This window comes from Panthera pardus, unplaced genomic scaffold (genome assembly GCF_024362965.1).
Source record: "Panthera pardus isolate Hobbes unplaced genomic scaffold, ASM2436296v1 HiC_scaffold_11, whole genome shotgun sequence".
Lineage (NCBI taxonomy): Eukaryota > Metazoa > Chordata > Mammalia > Carnivora > Felidae > Panthera > Panthera pardus.
The window spans coordinates 92,770,211-92,788,996 of NW_026526666.1; the positions used below are offsets into that span (position 1 = coordinate 92,770,211).

The 18,786-nt window shown below is 44.6% G+C and overlaps 1 protein-coding gene across 1 annotated transcript in view; it reads left to right on the forward strand.

Annotated features, from left to right (window-relative positions):
- The window catches only part of UBR4 (ubiquitin protein ligase E3 component n-recognin 4), a 131,391-nt gene that overhangs the window by 34,511 nt on the left and 78,094 nt on the right, over window positions 1–18,786 (forward strand). Inside the window, exons 21-41 of the mRNA XM_019461565.2 lie at window positions 776–855; window positions 1,318–1,446; window positions 2,271–2,453; window positions 2,606–2,728; window positions 2,818–3,047; window positions 5,032–5,153; window positions 6,430–6,527; window positions 7,521–7,678; window positions 8,438–8,647; window positions 9,639–9,740; window positions 10,042–10,142; window positions 10,385–10,583; window positions 10,973–11,161; window positions 11,824–11,887; window positions 13,358–13,549; window positions 14,108–14,178; window positions 14,271–14,418; window positions 14,871–15,098; window positions 15,780–15,950; window positions 17,131–17,313; window positions 18,255–18,413. Of these exons, the coding sequence (XP_019317110.2) occupies window positions 776–855; window positions 1,318–1,446; window positions 2,271–2,453; window positions 2,606–2,728; window positions 2,818–3,047; window positions 5,032–5,153; window positions 6,430–6,527; window positions 7,521–7,678; window positions 8,438–8,647; window positions 9,639–9,740; window positions 10,042–10,142; window positions 10,385–10,583; window positions 10,973–11,161; window positions 11,824–11,887; window positions 13,358–13,549; window positions 14,108–14,178; window positions 14,271–14,418; window positions 14,871–15,098; window positions 15,780–15,950; window positions 17,131–17,313; window positions 18,255–18,413 (3,140 nt within the window). The remainder of the gene's footprint in view (window positions 1–775; window positions 856–1,317; window positions 1,447–2,270; window positions 2,454–2,605; window positions 2,729–2,817; window positions 3,048–5,031; window positions 5,154–6,429; window positions 6,528–7,520; window positions 7,679–8,437; window positions 8,648–9,638; window positions 9,741–10,041; window positions 10,143–10,384; window positions 10,584–10,972; window positions 11,162–11,823; window positions 11,888–13,357; window positions 13,550–14,107; window positions 14,179–14,270; window positions 14,419–14,870; window positions 15,099–15,779; window positions 15,951–17,130; window positions 17,314–18,254; window positions 18,414–18,786) is intronic.

An 18,786-nucleotide genomic window follows, 5' to 3' on the forward strand; every position in this document is an offset into this window, starting at 1 on the left:
TGCATATCCCACATTGATTTAAAAACAAAAAGCAAAAAACCATTGATACATAAGAATTAGGAATTCTTGTGTATGCTCATAGAGTACAGTATTTGGATTTTTGCCACTTGGAGTGATTACATTTAATTTTTCAGAGGAATGTGGTTCTGACCCACAGGCTAAATTTCCTTTTGGGTCATGGTGGGGTCTATTCAGAAAACAATGGGAGCCATGACATTCTCTGCAGTGTTTCTCATAGAGCAGGTGTCCCTTCTTTTGATGAAGTGCCTCTTGTGTTTATCTTTAGTTTGTGTTTGCACACTTCCTGAGGAGTGTAAGCTGTTGAGTGGAGTTTGTGGAAACTCCTCAAACCTTAGATCCTGTCATTGGGATCTCCTAGTAGTTAGTCCTGTTGATATTGGGGAGACAGCCATTTAAGTTTAATGCAGTTAGTCTGTGGGTCCAATTTTGATGATTAACTTGGTGTTTGCAGAGCACCTCTGTTACCTCCTAGAGCAGTGGTTCTTAACTAGGGATGCTTGGGCCCCATGCCCAGAAGGGACAGTTGGCAATGTCTGGAGACCTATTTGGTTGTCAAAACTGGAAGGGTGCTAAACATCCTGTCGTGCACAGGATAGGCCTCCCTCAGCAAGGAATTATCTGGTCCAAAAGTCCGTAGTGCCAGGGTTGTTTGTGTTTTCAAGTGTCCAAAGGGTTTTCTTAATTTTTACATTTTATACTTACTAAGCAGAATCGAGAATGAAACCATTCTTCTAACGAGCTTATTGTTTTTCAGATGCTGTCCCACAACCCAGATTCTACTGTGTCCTGTCCCCAGAAGCCTCAGAGGATGATTTGAACCGACTTGATTCTGTGGTACCAGGAATTTTAAAACCCCATTTTACATGTGGGTCAGATGGTTTCCACCAAAATCAGTCTGGCAGGGGAAAAGGGAGTCACTTGCTTTTTGTAATGAGGGAATTTGGCCTGTATTAGGATTTGAGGTTATTCTAGAAGGAAAATATTGTTTTGAGATTTATTCGCTGGGCTCCACTTTTGCTGTAGGGGACCCTTCTTCCTGTCTTCGTTGGCGTGTTCACATGCCGATATTTTAACGGACAAAAATAGTTGCCTCGTTCTATAGCCTGCACTTGTGTGCGCACCATAACCCATCAGCTGGGAGAGGTCCCTGAGTGGGAATCTTGCTGCAGTGAGAAATTCATAACTATAATTTGAATGAGCTGTTTTGTCCGTTCTGAGGTTAAATGGTAGTGTATGGGTTGGAGGAAAAATATTTCAAAAAATGGGACAGAATGATTTTCTTTTTCTCGATATTAGGCGTGCGATGTTCTTTTCTCCAAGCTTGTCAAATATGATGAGCTTTATACGGCACTGACATCACTGCTCGCTGCTGGATCCCAGCTTGACACAGTCCGGAGGAAGGAAAATAAGAACGTAACGGCCCTGGTAAGACCACCGAAGCCCAGGCTGATGATGAAGAGTTTGGGCTGTGTTTGATGATTTGGTAGCTGTTCTACCAGAAATTTCTTTCTGGGGTCTAATCAGTTATTGAATTATCTGTTTCTTACCTTCAGCGAATGGTGGTTGATAGGTCACATTGAAAGTCTCCCACTGGAGCTTTTCCTGTGGTCCCATGAATGTGTCTCTGTACCTCTAGAAGTTATGACAACAATTAGAGCCACAGAAAGGGCCACCTGATTGTGGGCCTGCGAGGCAGAATGTCCTGCTCTCTTTTGGTTACTTGGTAATTCTTGGGGAGCCGAAGTTGTCTTAGAACTGTGATTTTGGCTTGTGAGATGTGCAAGTGTGGAGCACGTTATTTATATGTGGGTTCTAACATGTTCTGCTTTATTATTGGATGTATTCTCTATAAAGATGTGGGGAGCAGACTTGAGAGCCAAATCTCAGTTGAAAATCAGGACTCTACACAGTCTGCTCTAAATGTATTCAGGGGGCGCCTGGTTAGCTTAGTGGGTTGAGCATCCGGCTTCGGCTCTGGTCATGGTCTCACCATTTGTGAGTTTGAGCCCTGCATCAGGCTTTGTGCTAACAGTTCGGAGCTGGAGCCTGGAGCCTGCTTGGGATTCTGGATCTCCCTCTCTCTCTGCCTCACCCCCCCCTCCCCCCCCCCCAACTTGAGCTCTGTCTCGGTCTGCTTTCAAAAATAAATATTAAAAAAAAAATGCTGTATTTGGAACAGTTCTCACTGTCAGGGAGCTCATGACGCGATAGCAAGTGCTATTGCTGTGATTGCTCTTTGCTTTTTCCAGGAGGCCTGTGCCCTTCAGTATTACTTCTTGATACTGTGGAGGATCCTAGGGATTTTGCCACCATCGAAGACTTACATGAACCAGCTGGCCATGAATTCCCCTGAGATGAGTGAATGTGACATCTTACACACCCTGAGGTGGTCTTCCCGTCTCCGCATCAGCTCCTACGTCAACTGGATAAAGGTACCGCAGTGTGACACAGGCCTTGCTGCCAAAGGGTTGTCCAAAGTCACCGTGCTCTGTACTTGTGGGAACTTGTTAATTTAAGAGTAATGAAAGCTTTAGATTCTGTCTGTGTCAACCTTCTGAACACGTTTTCTTGGCTGTCCAAATAGGATCACCTTATCAAACAGGGCATGAAGGCTGAACATGCCAGTTCTCTCTTAGAACTGGCATCCACCAAGTGCAGCTCAGTGAAGTATGACGTTGAAATTGTAGAGGAATACTTTGCTCGACAGGTACGTTAGTTTTGGGTTCATAATGACAGGATTTAGCTTCTGCTGCAGTCTTTCCCCACAACTAATTAGTATCTTGGGTATTTTTAAAGATCTCATCATTCTGTAGCATTGACTGTACCACCATCTTGCAACTTCATGAAATTCCAAGCCTGCAGTCCATCTACACCCTCGATGCTGCCATCTCGAAGGTCCAGGTCTCTCTGGATGAGCATTTTTCTAAGATGGCCGCTGAGACTGATCCTCATAAGTCATCTGAGGTCACCAAGAACCTGCTTCCAGCCACGCTACAACTCATCGACACCTATGCATCGTTCATTAGGTGTGACAGGCTGCCTGCCCACAGATGTCAAGATGGGGAATTTAGATCCTTCGGTGGTTTGCTTTCCTTAGAGGCCTGGAAATTCTTCACATTGGACTTAGCGGTGTTTTTTTTTTTAAGTTTATTTATTTATTTTGAGAGAGAGATCAAGTGCTGTAGGGGCAGAGGGAGGGGAGAGAGAATCCCAGGCAGGCTCTGCACTGTCAGTGTAGAGCCCAGTGCGGGGCTTGAACCCAAGAACCATGAGATCGTGACCTGAGCTGAAATTAGTAAGAGTCTGACACTTAACCACCTGAGCCACTTAGGTGCCCCTAGACTTTGTGGTTCTAGGTACTGTTCACTGTGCAGATCCCAAAGGACTCAGAATTGTACACATTTTTTATTTTTATTTTTGTCAGCTTCGGTTTTTTCTTTTTTCCCTCTCTCTTTGTAGACTGCCTGATGAGGGAATTTTCAAATAGTTCAGGAAGAGTCGAGAAGTTTGATTTCTATAAATCTTTAAATGTCTTGTATCATTTACCTTGTAGAATATAAGGAAAGGTAACACAATTTCTCCAGACATGTCATTTCTGTTACTAAGATAAAGCTTTAAATGTTTTTGAATTTCGTGGTAGGTAGTTAGAGAAAAAAATTTCCTAATGAGTTAGAGAGTATTTTGAAATCCAGTCCTTTCTTAAGTAATAAACACTGCAATTTGCATGCCCTGTAGACTTGTTCTGTGGGATGTTTAAATATTGTGGAATTTGTTTTCAGTGTATAAAAATTAGGAATTTGTTCACAAAACAAGATTTCAGGCTTTTCTTACATTGGAAGAGCTGGCAAAACTGGGCTTGACATCCCATGTGACATTAACACACTGGAGTTGAGGAGTGGCTGCCCCTTGTAGCTCTGCCCACCGGGCCCCTTTATGCTCATTTACTTTATCTGGTGCCCGTAGGATTTCACTGTTCAGCTCCTGTTCTTTGGAACTTTTGTGCTGAAAGGGACTCGGATTGTTACAAAGTTTAACTAATGTCTGGGTGTGAGTGTCTTGGAGTAAGTAGAGCAGAGACTATTGCTAGAGGCACAATTTTTGACAATATATGAGCCATAAGCGTGAGTAGGAAATGTGAGTGCTTGCTTGTGCCAAGTACTGATCTAGGTACCAGGGATATCGCAGGGTCAAAGGTGACCAAGTCACTTCCCTCTGAGAGCTTGTGGGCTCTAATCTGACCCATTAATTAATGCCAACAGTTTGTATACTGTTAATAAATGTTCCTGGCAAGTAAGTTTGGGAAGTGCTGAGTAAATATAATTGAACAGCTCTCGAGAAAGTATAGTATAGTTGATCCTTGAACAGCATGGGTTAGGGGCACCAATCCCCCTGTGCAGTTAGAAATCCGCAGAGAACTTTTGACTCCCCAAAACATAACTACTAATAGCCTGCTGTTGATCGGAGGCCTTACTGGTAACATCAAAACGATCGATTAGCGCGTATCTTGTATACAAAGGTATCATATCCTGTATTCTTACAATTAAGTAAGCTATTTGTAAAACATAAAAAGATAACATCATACGAAAACCACAAGGAAGACAGAATATGTTTACAGTACTGTGCGGTATTTACCGACAAAGATCCACGTGTGAGTGTACCTGTGCGGTTAACACTTAATGTCGTTCAAAGGTCAACCGTACTTCTCAGAGCCTTCAGTATATACGTTGCCAAACTTCCAAGGCCGGGGAGAGGTGGGTGGATAGTGTTCAATGTTCGCCAAGCTCATCTGTCCTGGAATTATGTTTTGGGAACATTTCAGAGGATGGGATATTCTTTGGAAACAGTTGCCCATTGGAATTTGTAGGAGATTAGAAATGGGTAGGTACTCTCAACTATATTTAATAGATTAGGAAACTGAGATAACAGGTATTTCAATTTGTCTAGGGTAGTTTCTCCTATGATGGGAGTAGATTACTTCAGTTTTCATGTAGCCCCCTGTTTTTTCTTCAGAGCCTATTTGCTACAGAACTTTAATGAAGAAGGATCCACTGAAAAACCATCCCAGGAGAAATTGCATGGCTTTGCTGCTGTTTTGGCTATTGGCTCTAGTAGGTGCAAGGCCAACACTCTGGGTAAGTGAATTTGAAAATGCTATTACTACCATTGAGTAATAGTATAATGCTATTAATACCATTGAGAATGAGTACTACCATTTATCTGCCTGCCTGCTGACATTTACCACTCACTGGGGCCTTTGTGTGTCAGACACAGGTGTGTGTGTGTGTGTGTGTGTGTGTGTGTGTGTGTGTGTGTGTGTCTGTGTCTATCTGTCCTCTCAGGAGCCCTGTGAAGTGTTACCGTCCCCTTTTACTCATTAGGAAACTAAGTCCTCGAAGTTAACTTGCCCGAAATCCTGCATCTTGCAATATGTGGAGGCTGGGATCCAAACCAACATCATTAAACCAACAGCATTAAACTGTTGCTGTTAGCACAGATCTTTGTTCTTGTTTTCTTTTTTCTTTTTTTTTTTTTAGTTTATTGATTTATTTTGAGAGACAGCATGAGCAGGGAGAGGCAGAGAGAGAGAGAGAGAGAATGAATCCCAAGCAGGCTCCACACTGTTGGCACAGAGCCCAATGCAGGGCTCAAACTCACGACCATGAGATCATGATCTGAGCTGAAACCAAGAATCAGACACTTAATGGACTGAGCCACCCAGGCGCCCCTGTTCTATTTGTCATTTATAGAGATCAGGAAGATTAGCAAGCTGTCCCTTTGTGCTGGGCAAACCTCTTCCCTTTTTTAGGAATGATCTGATAGAAATGTAGGATGGGGAAGCAAAAGGACTTGAGCAGGACTGGAGTGAAGGGCGGTAGTTACCCTTTAAATTTATAGCCGTTTGTATTTTCCTGAATTGCAAGCTTTAAATGCCCTTTCAGTGTTCAGGTAGTCTGTCTCACTTGAAGAAATTAAATTCTACTACTTCATCAAACACTGTTCTTGATGTGGATTAAGAATCCCTGTCCTCAGATTTGTCTTAAGGAGAAAAGAGGTCAGAGTGCTGCCCGTCCACAGAGGGTGTAGCAGAGGCTGAAGAGCGGTCTTAGCCTGACTTGTAGCGACATGCCCCCACTTCGCATCTTGTTTTCAGTTGTCGTCTTTATTTGCAAGATTAGAAAGTGAATGTGATGGGAAGTGAAAACCTTATAATCGACATTGTTAGCTATTAAGCAGTTAGTTAGCTCTTGGACATAGTACTGCTATTGAAACACCCATCTAAGCGATCTTCGTAATTATTTTGACAGCTTGGGCAGTGGTGTTTCTTTCTGCATTTGGGCTTGGCTTTAAAATACTATGTGTCATTCTTTCCCTCTGGTGATGAGTTCTCATCCTTCCTGTCGCCTCCAGGTCCCACACTGGTTCAGAATTTACCATCCTGGGTGCAGGCTGTGTGTGAATCCTGGAATAACATCAACACCAACGAGTTTCCCAACATTGGCTCCTGGGTGAGTGTCTGTTCTGGGAATAGAAATGTGGAGCACCGGCTATTCTGTGTTCTGTTCTTGTTCCTTAGGCTGAAACTAGCTGCCACGAGGTCTTGGTATGCAGCAGTATATTTGCTAATGATAATCGATGTTTGAATCGATAATCAAAGCCTTGAATTACCCAAGCGGTACGCAGGTGGTCGTTTTGTTAGGAAGTCTGGGTTACCCTGTTAAGTGGACGACCACCTTATTACTATGAGCGTGTTTTTTCGTCTGCTTAAGACTGGGATGTGAAGATGAATCGTATTAAGTGTAAAGTGCTGACAAGATCTAGCATCTGAATTCTCAGAAGATATAAACTGTTTCATTTTCTTTTTAGGAGAAATGTCAGGCGCCTACTCCTTTTGTAATGATTTTATATAGTAGCTTTTAGGTTCTCTAGGCTCTTAGAAGACTGTAGAATCTTCTGTCCATTTACTTGACCTTTGTGGATGCTCTAATCAAATTACCTCTATTAACAGATAATTCCGTTGTCACAGTTCTTTGGAAAAGCCAAATATTATAATCTTGTTGTCCTGCTTTGTAATCGTGACCCCTATTTACATCACCCGGAGCTATAGCAGAAGGATCGTGAAGATATTTTAATGGAGGCTCTGGGGCTTTGCAAAATACAGATCCTTCTTAATTATGAGAGACAGTAGTCTTAATGTGAAGTATAATGTATTCTAATGATTTGAAACCTGGTATTGGGTATCTTAACTTTGTACTAACATTTTAACTTAACTTTTGAAATTTTAAGTTAACTCTGTACTCACTACAATTTGTTAACTGCTTTCAGTGCTCCACCCCACGTTGCTTTCCAGGATGGATAATAGTATATACTGAGTAGAGCCGTTGTCTAGAAACCTCGGTGGAGGTCTTAGTTTATGTCAGTTGGTTTTTTTCCCCCACATGAGAGTTTATCCCAGATAGGTAGACGCTTTTTCTGTTCTTGTCTGTTTTGTTCCCTTCCAGCGCAATGCCTTTGCTAATGACACCATCCCTTCGGAGAGTTACATCAGTGCTGTGCAGGCTGCTCACTTGGGGACACTTTGTGGCCAAAGCCTGCCCCTGGCTGCTTCCCTGAAGCACACCCTTCTCTCCCTGGTCAGGCTGACTGGAGATCTTATTGTGTGAGTACCTACTGCCCAGCCCTCGGTGCTCGCCGTGCCTGCGTCCTGTCGTAGCTAAAGGAAGACAGGATGTAGGGCTGTATAATGATGCTTTTCCTGCATGCTTTGATAGCAGAGAGAGTATTGTTTCAGAGTGAATAGAGTGTGAACATTCATCTAGAATGCCATGTGAAAGGCAACAGGATACCTCCTCCCCTCCTGCAGAAGAGGCCATGCAGGCTTCAAATCATATTGTAATTTTGAGGTGCTTCGGGTCGGAATTTGAAGGTGGCAGTGATGTATTTCAAATCACGTGTCTCCAGAATCATCACGGGAGTTAGACTCTGCTATTGTGGGGCTGGGACAGGCCAGTGGAGGCATGCTCTGTCTTCCAGTACATAGGTCACAGGTGAAGTCCCGTATCATATTGCCTTAAGCGTGGTCCGGATTCCTGGTAGTTCTAGAAGAGTTGTCTGGGTTTCTAGTTTAGGTTTCAGTTCATTTTCTTTCCTGAATACTCTATAAAATACACCTTACGTTATTTAACATTTTAATAAATGGGCTTTTTACATGGAAATGATTTTTGTTTTTGATAGAATAACGAAAAAGAAAATTTTGAAGTTGTATGATTACATCTATGTAAAAAAATAACTGCCAAGGGAAAAAAAGCCTGGGGTAAAAGCTCTCACCCCTCAATAAGTGATTGAATTGCCCGGTCCTTGCCTTTGCAGCTAATTTTGGGGGAGTATATCCATTGACATGGTTCCATTTTCTTTGAAGTTGGTCCGATGAGATGAACCCGCCACAGGTAATTCGGACCCTGCTTCCCCTTCTTTTGGAGTCGAGCACTGAGAGCGTCGCCGAGATCAGTAGCAACTCTTTGGAGCGCATCCTGGGCCCTGCGGAGTCTGATGAGTTCTTGGCTCGAGTATATGAGAAACTGATCACTGGTTGTTACAACATTCTGGCCAACCATGCAGATCCCAATAGGTGAGCCTGATCTGAGCAGACATCAGGTTCCTGTGACCTCCTGCTGTTTTCAGTGAAATGTACTGGCTTCTTTATGTCATTAACTCATGACTTGTACTTTTTAATTGAAAGTTCTGTGCTTATATGTCTTCTCTTAATGATGAATTCTTAAGAATCAGCATTGAGTAGATGGAAGGCTTAAATGGTTCATATTTGGAAACTTTAAGTCATTGAATGGATGCTTATCAAGCACTGTATTAGATACAATGAACCGTACAAAGGACCTTCATAAAATTTCTAATATTTTTGTAACCCTGCTTCTTTCGGAAATGGGTGGTGTGGAATTAGGTGGTCTGTCACCATTGTCTGACTTTGGTAGTTTAGGTCTTAGTGATGTAGATGAGTCATGAGGAACAGCAAAGTAAGCTGCAGTTTTGTCCCACTGAGAAGCGGACAGATAAAGGGTCCAGTACTGGGGTTTCTGGTCTTTTTGTTGTTGATGAATCCATGGTTTCATCAAGGGCTCCTTTTTTTTTTTTTTCTTTTCCCTCCCTTTTTCCCTCTCCTCCCTTCCTCCCTTTCCTGCCTTCTTCCCTCTCCTCCCTTTTTCCCTCCCCTCCCTTTTTCCCTCCCCTCCCTTTTTCCCTCCCCTCCCTTTTTCCCTCTCCTCCCTTTTTCCCTCTCCTCCCTTTTCCCCCTTCTCTTTTCCTTTCTTCCTTCCTTTCTTCCTTATAATTTAAAACAGCAGCAATGATTTCTTTGGACTCTTAGAGATTGAGTACATCTGTTATCTCAGGTTTTATTAACTTTTTAGTTTTATTGTAATTCAACTTGTTAAACATGCACCGAGTTCCTACTGCACAGCCAGGCTTTATGCTAATAAGTTTTGGGGGAAAAAACCCCAGAATATTGCCCTTAAGGTTTAGTGATAAACTTTGGGTTTTTAAAAATATTAGGAAGGCATTGACACAGATTTTATTTCTGGTAGTTGACTTTTCTTTGTGCTTCTCAGTGGACTGGATGAATCCATCTTGGAGGAATGTCTCCAGTATTTGGAAAAGCAGCTGGAAAGCAGCCAGGCTCGTAAAGCCATGGAGGAATTTTTCTCTGACAGGTGAGCTGTATTTTGTTTTCCTCAGTGAACAGTTTTTGAATGCCTTCTGAAAGTAGTAGGTATTTCTTCTCAGGGAGCACCCAAGGCCTGCTTCAGTGTCTGTACTGTGGGGAGGACTTAGATTCATTGCTGACTCCTTCAGGTTATTGATGAGGGGGTTGACTTCATGAACACCTAGTGTGGTTCATTGGCAAGTGGCCAGTTCCCCTGGGAGAGATGACATCGTGAAGACATAGAAGCGGATGCCTTTTATGTGAGGCTTAATGTGATTCTTCCATTTTTCCCCCCTTCTGCCTCCCAGTGGGGAACTGGTGCAGATCATGATGGCAACAGCCAATGAGAACCTGTCTGCTAAATTCTGCAACCGGGTTCTGAGATTCTTCACCAAACTCTTCCAGCTGAGTGAGTGACAGCTTTTGGTAATCTTCTTATGGGAACTTTGATGTCCGGCTAATACTGTGCCTATCTTCTGCCTGAGTGTAAGCACCGCATAACAAGTGCAGAGAATCCCTCTGAGAAAGTGTGGAAGGAAGTTGAAAACTTGCTCGAAGCCTTTCCTTCCCTCTTTCCTGGCTCACAGTCTGCGCTTCTCCCCCTTTTCCCCGCCTTCCTTCACTGACCGGAGTCTCTCGGTCTGTCCCTAGCTGAGAAGAACCCTAACCCGAGCCTTCTGCACCTCTGTGGCTCTCTGGCGCAGCTGGCGTGTGTGGAACCTGTGCGTCTCCAGGCCTGGCTCACGCGCATGACTGCGTCACCCCCCAAAGATTCTGATCAGCTGGATGTGATTCAGGAGAACCGGCAGCTCTTGCAGTTACTGACTACTTACATTGTTCGGGAAAACAGGTAGAACACGTGCATTTAGGTCAGGTGTCGAGAAGAGCCCCAGATGAACGCTGAGAGTATTTGTTACTTTCTTTCCTTCAGGCATTGGTCCTTAACGTTTTGAACGATTCCACAGCTCCCCTCACTAGACTTAAGGAATCTAGTGGAACTCCTTGGTTTTTCCCGTGGAAAAACTTTTGCAGTGACTTGGCCTGTCATTTATCGCATAGGCGAATGTTTTGTGCTCTACTAGCCAAAGTCCGAAACTGGGTGCATGTATATGGCAAGGGGGAGAGAGTCACGTATTTAATGTTTAATTTGCAATGTCTCTTAACGACTCTTACAAATTGAGAAGTACAGTCAGACTCCTGTTGTTTTATTTAACTAATTTGCTATTTCTTTTCTACCAGCCAAGTTGGGGAAGGTGTGTGTGCTGTGCTTCTGGGCACCCTGATCCCCATGGCGACAGAGATGTTGGCCAACGGTGATGGGACTGGTTTCCCTGAACTCATGGTTGTGATGGCCACCCTGGCCAGTGCAGGTCAAGGTGCTGGCCATCTTCAGCTTCACAATGCTGCTGTGGACTGGCTGAGTAGATGGTAAGATGATGAATTTGGAGGAGCCCATCACTCTTAGAGAAAAGGGGGAATAGATCATTAATTGCAAGGTATTTTCTTTGTAGCTTGCAGTGAGTATAAAAAGAAACTTGAGTCTACATTTTTATTGGGGATCGAGGGAGTAGCCTGTAACTGTTCACTTTTTTTTTTTAAATCCATCAGCTCCTAAGCTTTTTTTGTTTTTTAATGTTTATTTTTGAGAAAGAGAGAGAGAGAGAGAGAGAGAGACCAGCGTGAGCGGGGGAGGGGCAGAGAGAAAGGGAGACACAGAATCTGAAGCAGACTTCAAGCTCTGAGCTGTCAGCACAGAGCCCGACATGGGGCTTGAACTTAGGAGCTATGAGATCATGACCTGAGCCGAAGTCGGACGCTCAACCGACTGCAACTGTTCACTTTAGACTGAATCTTTGTCATATCCCTGGTAGGGTTTCCTGTTCGTTACCCCTGGGGGAAGTCTTAGGGAAAGTGATAAGTGTCAGTGAGAAGACTGGAGCACCCCAAACCTCAGCGTTTTTCTGAGAATGCTTTGGCTTCCCAGTGTCTACAAACTGATGCAGGATTCATGAAGCTACTTCCTTTTCTTTGGTTCCTTGGATGATTTTGTGTCTCCCCCCCCATCCCCTTTTCTTTCCCCTTTGGGACAGCAAGAAATACCTGTCACAGAAGAATGTGGTCGAAAAACTGAATGCCAATGTAATGCACGGAAAGGTAAGCAAAATGCAGAGAGACAGCAGTCGGCGAGTGATGATCCTTACCTTTGTGGTCACATAGAAGGCTCTGCTTCTTACTGGCTTGTGTCCCTGGCCAGCCTGCCTACAATTTCAAAGCCCTGGGAGTGTATAATTCCGAACTGTGTGCCCTTGGGCCTTTGCTGAGTGACGAGGAATGATAGGAGGGAACTAATATGGGAAACGGTATCCAACTGAATCCTTCATAAAACCTGGTGGATTCTTGCTATTTTTAGCTATTGGTGTGCTGTGGAACTGGAGCTGTGTGCTCTGAGTAGGTGTTCTGTGCGGTTACAGACTGCCTTCTCAGCTCTAGTCCAGTTGCTAGAATAGTTTAATTTACCCGAAGGTTCAGGGCATCTCTGAGAAGGGTTTGGAACTGACCAAAGTCCACGTTCAGTTGTTCGCCCGCCCCACCACGGACCTGCCGTAGGTCACCGAGAGCGGGTAACCGGCCTCTGAGACCCAGCAGCATAGCGCTGTTTATTTCTCGGTAACGAGACGATTTAAATTTCAGTAATTTCAGCCTTTCTTGCTCGTCTTTCTCCTCTGAGTCTGAACCGTCGCTGCAGAGTGAAGAGCTCAGAAGTCTGAGGCCTTGATGCCAGGCTGCTGGGTCCTCAGGCAAGCACGAGCTGCTGGCAGCTGTTTGCTGGAAAACTTGTGGCTTCATTTCCAAAGCTGTTCCTCTCTTACTGCTTTCACTTAAAAGTCTTTCGCTAATGGTTAGAAAAAATTGCTAATGGTAGGGAGAAAGCCAGCGAGAGCCTATTCGTACTTTGAATCTAGTCTGTTTTTCCTTTCTTCATTTAAATTGAGGTATACTTGACAGGTAACCCCGTATCCGTTTCAGGTGCACAGCACGGGGATTCACTGTTTGGGCGTGTTGTGGAGTGATCCCCACAATAAGGCTGGTTGCTGTCTGTCTCCATATGTAGTTCTGAAACGTGTTTTCCTCGTAAGGAGTTTAGAGATCTGCTCACTGAGCACCTGTCAACACATCATACATTGTTAGTTGTAGTCGCCATGCTGTGCTTTATTTACATCCCTGTGACTTACTTATTTTATAACCGGAAGTTTGTGTCTTTTGAACCTCATTCATCCATTCTCCACCCACCGCTCCCCTGACTCTGGCAACCACCAGTCTCTTCTCTGTATCATTTTCTTCTCTTTTTCTATTTTCCTGATGACAGTTTTACTTCATTTCATAATTTGTAAAGGGTTGTCTTTGTGCTTAAGGATGAGTGAATCCCGTTAATTCAGTACAGTGTATTGACTGACTACACGTGGCCATAGTGCTCAGAGGTGAGGAAGTAGATCATTGAAGCATGTGGATTTTCTTGTCTGCTTTTATACCATTTCTCTGATTGCGGGCTTTATTGGGAGAAGTCTGAGAATCGGGTACGGAGAACTGAAGTTTCTGTGACGGGGTAGTGGTCTTCTCTTCTAGCATGTGATAGTCCTGGAGTGCACATGCCACATTATGTCTTACTTGGCTGATGTCACCAATGCCCTGAGCCAGAGTAATGGTCAAGGCCCAAGTCACCTCTCGGTGGATGGGGAGGAGCGAGCCATTGAGGTGGATTCAGACTGGGTGGAGGAGTTGGCCGTGGAAGAGGAGGACTCTCAGGCTGAGGATTCAGTAAGTACCACGTAACCATCCAGGTCACCCTGCAAGGTTAACAACAGTGACGGGCACTGACAAAGCTCATGCTAAATAAGCTTTTGGCCTTCTTTTCTGGCCCCTGTGAGCTTCAAAACTCTCCTGCTCCTGCCTGCTTTCTCCCAGTTTACATGACTAACGCCAGACTGATTTTCTAGTCTGCAGAGCAGGCTGCAGGCATCTAATCTCTTGGGGAAAAGACTATTTAACAAGCACATGGCTTCTTCCATCCAGAGTCACTTATCCTGTAGTCGTTCAATTTTTGTATCCTAACTGCAGTCTTAGAGACGAATTCCTCATGGGGATGGTGTGAGCTCACTTGGACAGAAAACATAAGATTTATTTATTTTTTTTCTAACCACAAAACTATAAGCTCTCACCCAGAATTGTAGCACATTTATAGGCTGTAGATTATTTCCAGGGGTAGATTTTACTGGTCATTTCTGAATGGACCATTTATTCTCCATAGGATGTATTTCTGTGGGGGCCTGTGTGGAAGAGTATATTTCTGATTAAAAAGATTTATTATCTTTGAAGGATGAAGATTCTCTTTGCAATAAACTCTGCACTTTCACGATCACTCAGAAAGAATTCATGAACCAGCATTGGTAAGAGTGGTTCTTTTTTTCAGAAGGTGAGGATTTGCGGGGCCTTGGCCTTGGGACTGCTGGGCTCATTTGCCGGTTCTTGTTCTTTGCAGGTACCACTGTCACACCTGCAAAATGGTTGACGGGGTGGGTGTGTGCACGGTGTGTGCCAAGGTGTGCCACAAGGATCATGAGATTTCCTATGCCAAGTATGGGTCCTTCTTCTGTGACTGTGGAGCCAAGGAAGATGGCAGCTGTTTGGTGAGAGTTTGGAACATTCGCTGGGCTACAAAGGGTGACGTGTTAGTGACACGGGAATGCTGACGCCAGACTGGGTAATTCCCATGTCACCTTCACGGTGGCCCAGGTCTAGGAGTATGTTCTGCTTCTGTCACTGATCATGGCCTAAGCACTTCTCTCAGAACGTTAGACCTTGCAGTGTCCTTAAACAGCTTGCGGTTTTTCCCAAAGACCTGCCACAGTTTCAGAAGTTGTAACCGAGACCTGTTGCTGTGAGTGGGTTAGGGACCCAGTTAGGTGGATACCTGTCAGCTGGATGTTAGATATTAGGTGAAGATGAGAATTCAGGCATCTGGTTATCATTTAAATGGTTAGCCGATTTCTCCCCCGGGTCCAGATTTTCCTCCAAGGTCTTTAGCAGTGTTTCGGCTCTGTGGGTAGAGCTCAGAACCTCTGACGTTTTCTGTCCCCAGGCGCTGGTGAAGCGGACTCCCAGCAGTGGCATGAGCTCCACCATGAAGGAGTCAGCGTTTCAGAGTGAGCCCAGGGTTTCAGAGAGTCTGGTGCGCCACACCAGCACCTCCCCAGCCGACAAGGCCAAAGTCACCATCAGCGACGGAAAGGTTGCTGACGAAGACAAGCCCAAGAAGAGTAGCCTGTGCCGCACGGTGGAGGGCTGCCGGGAGGAGCTGCAGAACCAGGTGGGGATCTGGTGGTGCCCGGTGCGGTGGGCAGAGTGTGGAGCCTGGCAGGTGGGTTCGTGAGCAAGCCGGGCAGCTCCCTGGTGGGGCCGACAATTGCTTTCTCCTTTCTCTGAGTTTACTCATTTTCACAGGACAGGCGTGAGTAGGACGTGTCGTCAGCCCCTGCCTCACAGGGAGGGATTTAAGGACTGAGGGGTACCGTGGGGGTGTGGGGGAGGGTGAATTTTAGTTGGGTAATACTCTAGAGCACTTTTCTTGGCCAGGGTTCCTCATCCGAAGCAGAGCATACAGAAAGTGATTTAAGTGATTATTTTCTTAGTTTTCTCAGGGATGGCATGTAACTAGAACGATTCTAGACGTACCAGAGAGAAGATATCATAGGTGATGAATGCATTCTAGCATTAGGGTGTATACACGGGACTCCTGGTTTAGAAAGATGGCTCTAGAGTTTGTAGCACAAATCCAGTATCAGAGAGAGAGAGAAAGAGAGAGAGAGAGAGAGAGAGAGAGATAGAGAGATAGAGATGGCTGGAAGATGGAATCGGAAGTGAGGAAATTGGATTCTAGATTCTGGAGGTAGTTACTGGCAAGATTATTATGATGAGTATGACCCATTATTTTTCTGTGTGTGTTTTTTTTGTTTTTTTTTTTTCACTTGTGTATTTGGATTTTTCTCAGGCCAATTTCTCCTTCGCTCCTCTCGTGTTAGACATGCTCAGTTTCCTCATGGATGCCATTCAGACCAACTTTCAGCAGGCTTCAGCGGTGGGGAGCAGCAGCCGGGCTCAGCAAGCCCTCCGGGAGCTGCATACAGTGGACAAGGTGGTTGAGATGACAGACCAGCTGATGGTGAGTGTGTCCAGAGCAGCACATTTACAGACGTGCCATGGTATGCCGGGGACTCTCAGAAGTGCCCTTAGGACAGTCAGTCCCCAGCCATCCAGTGTGGAGATCGGCGTGTGAAGTGTGTCTTTTAAAAAAAAAAAAAAAAAAAAAAAAATTGGGAGTGCCTCGGTGGCTCAGTCGGTTGACCGTCCGACTTCGGCTCAGGTCATGGTCTCATGGTCCGTGAGTTCGAGCCCCTCGTCGGGCTCTGTGCTGACAGCTCAGAGCCTGGAGCCTCCTTTGGATCCTGTGTCTCCTTCTCTCTCTGTTGCTCCCTTGCTTTCTCTCTCTTTCTCAAAAATAAATAAAGATTAAAAACAAAATTAAAAAAAAAATGTATCAACTCCAAGATATGAGGAATAACATTTGGGGGCAATTATAGTAGTTAGAAGTTTCTTCCATATAACAAAGTAGAAAACCTTTTCTCCCCTAAGGTTCTGCTGGCTTGCATAAATAGTGTTTGTCATCTTCTGCTTCTAGCCCTTTAGGCAATTCTATTTCTTTATATGAAATGGCTTATAAGTTGTAAGTTATTATCCACTTTAAAACCTGCTCAGCACTGAGTCTAGGATTTCTGGCGTGTTCTGCGTGTTCTCTTTAGTAACAGCGTAACGTAATGAAAACGGCGTAAAGTGTGCTTTCGAAAGGGAAACGTACAAATGAATGAGGTCTAGGAATAGATCTCGCAAGTCATTTGGAAATACACACAGGTATATATACACATATATTCTGGTATCTTATTAAAAATGAGTCAGTTTTACACTAGTGGTTTTTAGACTTTCAGCTAATAAAGGTGAAGTTAAAAAGTATTGGGTTTGTGTTGGTGATCTATAAAGTTGCTGACCCAGTTTTCCCAGGTTAGAGCAATGAAAAACATTTCATCCGTTATCACCACCCTTTGACTTAAAAAAAAAGGGGGGGGGCATTTTAACATTTTTGGAAGGCAGTATTTTGTATTAATTAAATTTAGCCTTATGAAACATTCAGTGTCTTGTTCTTACTGGATTGGCAATAATTTTGTCCATAGCTTAGAGCCTGGAACCCGCTAGTTTTGAGTGACTGCATTGTGCAGTTACTCGGTCACGTGAATAGCGGGTGAATCCATTTGATCTCTTTGCCTTACTACTGCTTCCTTCTCTGCCAGGTTCCCACCTTAGGCTCCCAGGAAGGCGCCTTTGAGAACGTTCGGATGAATTACAGTGGAGACCAGGGCCAGACTATTCGACAGCTCATCAGTGCCCACGTGCTCCGGCGGGTGGCTATGTGCGTGCTCTCCTCCCCACATGGGCGCCGCCAGCATTTGGCTGTCAGCCATGAGAAAGGCAAGGTGAGTTTCCTGTTCCTTCCCGCTCATTTTAGGTCATGTTTGTCTTAAGTGCTTAAGCAAAACAGATTGCTCCAATTGGCCCTGTGGGAAATGTTCCGATTGGCAATCTGGGAAAAAGTCTTTTGGGGTCCGGTAGTGTTTTAGGGGACAGAGCTCAATCAGCACGAACCCTGAGTTCGTTGATCAGACTTAGAAGCAGTACGACTAGAACAGAGATGCTGTTTCTGATGAGTAGTTTCCCTGTCAAAACCTACCCTTCAAGTTCTCAGAGAAAGGTAATGACTAGCTGTTACCTAGGCCAGCGTGGCTCCTGTTCTTGGCTTGGTATGGTCCTGCTGGAGGGAGGGCACAAACCAAGAGATAAAGGTCTTCATGGGAAGAGAGTCAGTGTTCTTTATTTAGTTCTTGCCTGCCCTCCTGGCCCACTGACGACACAGGGAAGTTTATGTCGTTTTATAGAACAAGTTAGAAGTTGGAAGGGTAGTAGGTATCTTAACTCAAACTCAGCGTTTTTTGTTTTTTTTTTTTTTTTTGGTATTCTGGCTTCTTCATCACCAGAAAAGTTGTTTTAACTTAAGTGAAAAACTGGAAATCCGAATAGTCTGTAAGTTCCCTCTAAAATACTTAAAAAAAAAAAAAAACACACCCCAAACTTGTTTAGAAAACTAGAAAGGATGCTAGTATGTAGGAAGTGGTTAATTCTTTTCATGACCCGAATATACGAAGAGGAGTTGGTTTCTTTGCTCTTCTCTTCTGTTATCACTGGAAGGAGGCAAGGAAGGGCATCCCATATCATCCCAGAGAAGGAGAAGCTGATACTGGTGTAGGCTTCTCCTGAGACACTCAACTGCGGACCGGTACCCATCGAAGGAGCTTTTATCGGGCTCTCCGTCCTCTAAGAGGACAGGGGTAAGAATACATTGGCGATTGTTCCCTTGCAGATCACCGTTCTGCAGCTCTCTGCACTCCTGAAGCAAGCAGATTCCAGCAAAAGGAAGTTGACTCTGACCCGCCTGGCTTCCGCCCCTGTCCCCTTTACTGTGCTGAGCCTCACTGGCAATCCCTGTAAGGAGGACTACCTTGCCGTTTGTGGGCTCAAGGTAAGAATCGGGTCCAGGTTCGACCACTTCGTGCTATTGATCCCACTCCTCTTCTCTCCCCTGTTGTCAGTACCGCTTTCTCATACTCACTGTCAAGATTAAAACCTAGGGTTACCCGCGTGGCTTGGTCAATTGAGCGTTTAGCTCTTGATCTAGGCTCAGGTCATGATCTCACAGTTTGTGGGACTGAACCCCACGTCGGGCTCTGTGCTGATGATGTGGAGCCTATTTGGGATTCTCTCTCTTTCTTCCTTTCTCTCTGCCCCTCCGGCGTGCACGCTTGCTCACCAAGTAAATAAAACTAAAAAGAACTCTCCTGTTTGGCGCGGGAGAGCCCTTTTAAAAAAAAAAAAAAAAAAAAAAGGTTAACACT